Source organism: Helianthus annuus, chromosome 4 (genome assembly GCF_002127325.2).
Source record: "Helianthus annuus cultivar XRQ/B chromosome 4, HanXRQr2.0-SUNRISE, whole genome shotgun sequence".
Taxonomy (NCBI): domain Eukaryota; kingdom Viridiplantae; phylum Streptophyta; class Magnoliopsida; order Asterales; family Asteraceae; genus Helianthus; species Helianthus annuus.
Window position 1 is genome coordinate 24,147,100 of NC_035436.2, and position 7,454 is coordinate 24,154,553.

The 7,454-nt window shown below is 36.6% G+C and overlaps 2 protein-coding genes across 2 annotated transcripts; one reads left to right on the top strand and one right to left on the bottom strand.

Moving 5' to 3' along the window:
• Positions 1–1,093: 1,093 nt before the first annotated feature.
• On the top strand, positions 1,094–4,560 carry LOC110935966. Its single transcript, XM_022178316.2, has 2 exons — positions 1,094–1,301; positions 4,206–4,560. The coding sequence occupies exons 1-2, from the start codon at positions 1,158–1,160 to the stop codon at positions 4,359–4,361; spliced, it is 300 nt and encodes a 99-aa protein (XP_022034008.1). The 5' UTR covers positions 1,094–1,157; the 3' UTR covers positions 4,362–4,560.
• Positions 4,561–5,589: 1,029 nt separating this feature from the next.
• On the bottom strand, positions 5,590–7,234 carry LOC110934458 (transcription repressor MYB5). Its single transcript, XM_022177491.2, has 3 exons — positions 6,980–7,234; positions 6,757–6,886; positions 5,590–6,489 (listed from the first exon to the last, which is right to left on the bottom strand). The coding sequence occupies exons 1-3, from the start codon at positions 7,119–7,121 to the stop codon at positions 5,889–5,891; spliced, it is 873 nt and encodes a 290-aa protein (XP_022033183.1). The 5' UTR covers positions 7,122–7,234; the 3' UTR covers positions 5,590–5,888.
• Positions 7,235–7,454: the final 220 nt, after the last annotated feature.

A 7,454-nucleotide genomic window follows, 5' to 3' on the forward strand; every position in this document is an offset into this window, starting at 1 on the left:
TTTTTTACCTTTGTTATTTACTATATTGTTTTACATTTTCTTATTATTTTAATGTTTAGAGCTGAGTTACGACACGAATAACATAACGCATTTAGATATCATTTTATTTAATTTTACGAATTTATTCATTGGTTGTTATGGTGTGTTATACGTTCTGGATTCTAACAGCGTCCTTGCACAACACGTGGGTAACTACGACCCTAATTTTACACATAAAAGATAAGGCTGATAAATAGTAAACTTGGTGTTTTAATATTTTGTTTAATTTATATTTAAATTTATTTTATTTGATTTGATTTTGAATTAATTATTTGCGTTTGTTAACTTTGTTTATTTTTTCTCTCGATATTCTAGTATAAATTTTGTGGAAATAATATTGTATTCAAAACAATGCATTTTTTTTTTGTATCGTAAGCTATACTATACGAGTGCCGGTAACCGAACCAATTCCAATCAAACAATATCGATAATGATATTCATTTTTAATAAATGTTTTCGATCAACCTATTCACCACTTTATTTTTTGGATTTCACTATCAGTTGCTATAACAAGTAACAATATTTTTTACTCGTTTTGCCTGTAAAAAAAAGTAACAATAGTGTGCGAGAGAATCTCACCACTTTCATTTTTTTTTCGAAGTTTAAACTTCATTCACAAACCAGCCAACCTAAACCGGGCCAACCAAAAAAAGAACAACAACCGAAAACTCCTTACATATTTACAAAAGCACACCAATCTCCCAACCTATCCCTTTAAACCTAGATCTATACGAAAACCAAAGGAACCCAAAGTCTTAATTTCGCTAATTATGTTCTCAATCCTAATTATGTTCTCACCACTTCCATTGAAACTAAAAATATGTTATTATCTTATTAAGGGCATGTTTGGCTAAGCTTTTTAAAAAGTGCTTATTGACTTATTAGTTTTTTGAAAAGTCAGTATGGAGTGACTTTTTGGAAAAGTCACTTTTCCCACTCACATACACCCTTATTGCCAAACACCAATTTAGAGCTTATGACTTTTTAAAAAACCAATAAGTCAATAAGTTGTTAAAAAAAGTTGTTAAAAAAGCTTAGCCAAAGATGCCCTAAAATTTATAATTATTACTGATTTGAAATTTGAAAGACCCCTCGAGTCTCATACGAAACCACCGACGATGTTGCAGTTTCCGTCGTTCATGACGCAGTTTCCGACGTCGACGAGGATGATTCCGTCGTCGCACCTCCTAGCTCCGCAGTGGCCTAAGCCGCACAGCGAGGAGTTACTCCTTGCCATTGAGGAATCTGAACTCGAAGAAAAGGTCCGTATATCTCAACTCTCTCTCTCTCTCTCTAATTTCTAACATTCAATTGTTCATATATGTACATATTCGTGTTTCATTTGTTGATTTCATGAACTTTAGATGTAATTTTGACTGTCCTGTAGTTTAATATCAGTTCGGAAAACCTAATTGTAATTTGAAATACTGTTGAATGCTAGATCTGTGGTTTAGTAGTTGAATTTATGATGATTTTGTTGATTTTATGACTTGCTAGAGATGATTTCGACGGTTAAAACGAAGGTTTCTCAGTTTACTGTATTGTGTTGGTTCGATTTCATGTGTTAAAAGTTAAAACCTAATTGAGTATTTTGAACACTATTGGACGTATAATTGAACTAATGATGTGTGGTTTACTAATAGGTTTCTATTGAATTTACTATTTGATGTAGGGCTGGCATATCATGTCAGACACACGACATGTTAAGACATGAACACGAAACAAGTAAACAGGAACACGACACGGAATCTTATCGTGTCAGTTTTTTCAAACACGAACACGAACCTGATAGTAAATAGGTTATACGAACACGACGTGTTAAGACGCGAGAAAACTTACAAGCGTATCATACGACCTGTTAAGACACAAACATGACCTGCTAAAACACGAAGCGACCTATTAAGACACAAACCCGCCCTGGAGGGGTGGTGACGTGGTGTGTGGAGTCTAGGGCTGACATATCGTGTCAGACACGATCACGATAAGACACGGACACGAAATAGGTAAACACGAACACAACACGGAAATTAACAGGTCTTATTGTGTCAACCTATTTAAGACACAAACGAAACCTGTTAAGGGTCAAATACGAACTTGTTAAGATCGTGTCGTTTCGTATCGTGTTTTCGTGTCCGTGTTTGAAATTGCCCGCCCTAATTTGATGTGTGTGCATATCACATACCTATATTATTAGTTAGGTTTCAACGTTAAGGTTCAGAATTCAGATTGTCACTCACATCACACGGTAGGTTTTTGAATCCTGTTTGCAGATACATCAGTTAAATGTAAATGGATTTCGAAAGTAAGATGGAATCATCTGTCATATAAGTTAAATTACTCACAATCATACCAAGTTTACAGTTCATCATGTGGACAACTTGAGGTTGACTCAAATTGGCCTAGTGTTTAGATAGTATCGCCAAGGTTTAAAAAAACGGAAACGAGTTTCGAGGCGTTTTCCCTTCGCCTCACGAGGCGTAAGCCTCGAGGCGAACCGAGGCGTAAGCCCGAGGCGGTGTTAAAAAATAAATATAAATATTATATATCTTATAAAAATTGTAATACTAACTAAATTCATCTTCAATTCATCAAAACAATAAAAAAACACCATAAAAAGACATAAATTGCTTGAAATTGACACAAAAACTCAAAAACATCAAAAACAAATATCAAAAACCCATGAGGCGCACCTGAGGCGCAGCCATTTTAGCGCCTCAGCCCCTCTGATGCGCACATACAGTATAAACCCCCTGAGGCGCGCCTCAGAATCGTTTTTTGGCCGTTTCGCCTTGAGGCGTGCCTCGAGGCGCACGCCTCAACCGTTTTTTAAAACCATGAGTATCGCACTATCGCTCATATATTATTAGCTAGGCTGCAAAGATAATAAAGCAGGAACTGTCATATACTATCTACTATAACTTACAAAAGTGTGTATTTTTGTTCAGTTCTGCAAGCAACCTAAAGTGGTAAACATAAAAAATTCCTATAGTTCCCTCTTAAGTAATAACATACAGACATCTCGTCAGATCGACTATAGAGGTTGCAAAATGGGCGGGTCAGGTCAGATTTGGTAACGGGTCAAAATGGTTCATTTTGAAAACAGTTGAATAAGTCGGGCTGACCTGTTACTTATGTCCTGATTTTTTTCGTAGATTTAATAAACAAAACTAATACTTACTCATGTGGCCACTTTTGGTCTTAAAAAATGTGCCTCATGCACGCTCGCCTAAGGCACGAGGCAATTTGGAAATTGCCTCAGGGCCTTGAGGCAGCCTTATGCACATATTGGTCAAAATTAGGGTCTGTAGGTGGCTGATATGTAAAAGAGATGAGAGAGATGCAACTTCTCGCTCTATGCAGTTATAGTGGTCCAAAATCAAATAGCGGTCAAGGTCCGCTATTCGAGATATAGGTTATAGCGGTGGTATATCGGTAATTTTTATATCATGCAAAGTTTATGTATATATGTGTGTGTGTGTGTGTATAAAAACTTAAAACGCATATAATTCAAAATAATAATAGCAATATCAAAAGTCAAAACACAAAAGTGTCAGTATTTGAAACATGATCTAATCATAAGCCTGTGAAATCTTCCTTCAGTCAAAAGCCTCAAGCCAGTCAGCCCAGTGATGAGAGAATGATGATGTCGCACACACAATTTAGGATTAGGTGTAATTAGGTTTTTGGTTATTCCAAAAAAAAAAATGAATTTTGTGGTACTTTTGGCCCGAAACTGTAAGACCTTGAAATTTGCTGCTATGACCGCTGTCCGGGAAGGTCAAATAGCGGCCAATAGCACCGATAGTATCGGGTCCACTATTATGGACTGTTATTTTACCCGTGTCTGCCAACTGCTATAGCACCGCAATTGACTGCGTAGTTCTCGCTATACATAAAGCTTATTTGGTTGTACATAGAGAAACACTTCGCGTACGTGAAACTCTTGTTTCGACTTTCGGCACCTAAATGGCTCCGAGCTCCTCGCACGTTTTAAAACCCGAGGTGGCCATAATGATTTGTGAAAAAGCATCGATTAACATAGGATTTCAAATCTATAACAACATAGTTTTATTTTAAATATGAAGTTTATAAATCAAAGCTATTAATCTATTTCTTTATTTCTTAACCGACTTTTATCGTAATCTGTGATGAATTTGTTTTTGCAGTACAATGACATCAGGAAGATAAATAGCAACCTCATTGTGATCGGGAAAACATCAGTTGAGAATGACAAAGAAGACTTTGATGATGAGGCTGACGATGATGATGCTGACAATGCAGAAGAGTCTGAAGGGGATGAATTTGAACAGGAAACTAGTTAACCTTTTACCTTCGTACCGATCTCTTTACGTCAAACAGATTAAGGGAATATCTTTACCACTGTCCCGTACTAGGTAAAGCTATTGTCTAATACTAAAAGATCATGGTTCAGTTACATAATATTCATCATCTTTTTCTGTTAGTGTTGTGGACATTGTTCATCTATAGGAATAGCAATGAAAAATAATTGCGACGCGTGTATACTTGTACGTGATGAGTGTGGGGTACTCGTGATGTTGTACAACAATGATCATGTCTCTCTGGCGAGTGCGTACCCGTGATAAGAACATCACAACTACTTGTAGATAGTAGATACTTTAGTGACCACATATCTTTTTTAGAACCGTGACCTCTTGCGTATGCTTTTAGCAACTCATCATCGGTGGAAGTGGAACAAGGGGTCTCTTTCGGTTCATTAAATTTTCTACTAACAGGGGTATTCGACGAGATGAGTTGTATTTTGACACCCAAATTGTGGTCGGTAGAGTATTTAATAACAATAGGCTTTCATGTGTTATCGAAGAGATGAAGCTTCATCTTCACATGCATTACGGAACAAAAAACTATAGCTAATACATAAGAAAAGCCATCCACTTTATAACATTATCATGATTCATGACCCATTTGTCAAGAAATGTGTTGATTTGGGTATTGCTCAACTTATACAATGGGTTAAAATGGGCCAGCATCACTGAACGGCGAACACCACTACCTCCCTGTTGTTGCCGCCACGAGCCCGTCACCACCGCCACTACCACCGCCTCTCATTCTCTACAACCACCACGGCTGCTGCCACCTCAACTACTGTTAGCCTACATAAAAACAAATAGCATGTGTACCCATTCTGATCCTTTTATTTAAAATGACCCGTTTCAACCCGAGCCTATTTTGGTAAGAACTTGTTTTGACCTGTTACCTAACCCCAGCCCACCCATCCATTTTTGCAGGCTTACCTTTATAGATAACTTCTATATGTCACAGTTATCTTTATGAGTTGGCAAACAAATATGCTTCTTGTTATCGAGTTTCATGACCGGACACACATTTTCGTAAGACAATGATGTAGTGAAAGTTGCGATCCAAGTCACTTGACGTATTAGAGATTCTGACAGTGAATGTCTGGTTGCTTTCGTATCACGCATCTACCAAATTTTGAGTTTTTTTGTACTGGACCTTTTGGACACTATAACAGTATTATTCTAACTCTAGACCTGTATAACCATTATTTCATATAAGAACCAATCGATATATATTTATTCCCGGTCGATATACAACATTCAAAGAAGATGTTACACTAACCCTTTCAATCAATCAAACACGAATCGTTTCTGTAGCTCCATAATAAGATCAAAGATAAGTATTAACGACACACCCAAACATATCATAAAAATCCCCATGCCAATCGACACAAGTCTTATTTAGTTTCTTGTTGTCAAACGTGGACCTCGTTAATAGTCAGAAAATGGAAGTATGTGTCTTTCACTCTCGTGGAAGTTGTTAGCATGACTGAACTCGTGATCGTCGGTCTATCAATTAGCGAACAACGCCCCTAGAAGGTTTTCGGATAGCAACCCCATCGGGTAACTATCCAGATCTCCATTAGAAGCTAGTACCTTCTGCAATTCTTGCCACTCGCTTGCATTCCATTCTTCATACTTACAGATTTCTGCAGAAAGATTGTTCATGTTTGAATAGTTAGTACAACTCGAACTCTCTCTTGATTCCTCTTTAATGAATGTATCCATCATTGTTCTTGAAGCCAAAGTATCAGAAAAATCGAAGCTTGGTGATGATGTTTCACAATTTATCTGCTTATATTGCTCAAAAAGATTGCAATCAAACCCCATTGGATCGATACCCATCTCAGATTCGTCTACAAACAAGTTACTTTTCATGAAATTTTCTCCAAATGTCAACCCACCATTGTTGTTCATATGAAAAGCTTCCTGCAATTCAACCGGCTTTCCCCTTGGAATAATGTTTTTGTTACACTCGTTAGAGGCAAAAATCGGTTTGTGGGTGTTTGGATCAATCCCTTGTTTAATCAACTTCTTCTTCAAACACGAGTTCCAAAAGTTCTTGATCTCGTTATCTGTTCTTCCAGGCAACTGTGTAGCAATCTGAGCCCACCTGTAGCGTTGGATAAAAGATTTCCAAATCATTGTTACGTAAATCACACATAATTTGTTTTCCATATCAACGATTCAAAACCATATTTAAGTCAAGAACCACTCGTACGTAGTGCTATTCAAATGCATTGAAAAAGAGGAAGGGTGACGATTACATAACCATCTTATATGTCACATTTAAAGCAGTATGTAAAATGATTTATATAATGTGTGATTCTCGCATATCTCTTTTTAAATATGGTTTTGTATTGAACGTCTATCTATATACCTGTTTCCAAAAAGTTGATGAAGGTAAAGTATGATATCTTGTTCTTGTTGCGAAAAGCTACCTCTTTTGAGACCCGGCCTCAAGTAGTTCACCCATCGAAGCCTACAACTCTTTCCGCACCTCTCTAATCCTGCTCACAAAACAAAAGTTAGTAAACATACACATATATAATTACATATATCTATATGTATATGTATATCTAGAGAGAGAGAGAGAGAGAGACCGGCACGATGAGGAACAGAAGTCCAAGATCCAACACCAAATTTGACAATGTAGGAGAAGAGTTTTTCATCTTCTTCAGGGCTCCATAACCCTTTCTTTATCTTGTGTTGCTTGTGTTTAAAATGGCAACAATCTCCAGCCATTTGGTTTTATTATTATTTGTAAGGAATAATTTAGTGATTTAAGTAGGTGCCTATACTTATGACCCCAAATTATATATATAGAGGAGAAGACTAATTAATCATGTTTTACATTAAAATATATGTTTGTAATTGGAAAAGATAATTATGTGAGAGGTAAACCGTGTCGAAATATATGAAGATGATTGTTAACAAATGACATGTAAAAGATGGGTAGGGATATGGTAAAAAGTGTCCAAAGTGTAAGAAGTGTAAGAAGTGTTTTAAGCCATTGGATCTTTGATCTAATGGTTGAGATCAATAGGGTATTAAAGTGTAAATTGTGTTTTAATTAGA

Bases quoted from the DNA above. Each gene is read 5' to 3' on its own strand.
- LOC110935966 (XM_022178316.2), top strand. From the start codon at position 1,158: ATGTTGCAGTTTCCGTCGTTCATGACGCAGTTTCCGACGTCGACGAGG. The intron at 1,302-4,205 runs GTCCGTATATCT...TTGTTTTTGCAG, and splicing joins AATCTGAACTCGAAGAAAAG to TACAATGACATCAGGAAGAT.
- LOC110934458 (XM_022177491.2), bottom strand. From the start codon at position 7,121: ATGGCTGGAGATTGTTGCCATTTTAAACACAAGCAACACAAGATAAAG. The intron at 6,887-6,979 runs GTCTCTCTCTCT...TTTTGTGAGCAG, and splicing joins TTCTGTTCCTCATCGTGCCG to GATTAGAGAGGTGCGGAAAG. The intron at 6,490-6,756 runs GTATATAGATAG...CCAACGCTACAG, and splicing joins CATCAACTTTTTGGAAACAG to GTGGGCTCAGATTGCTACAC.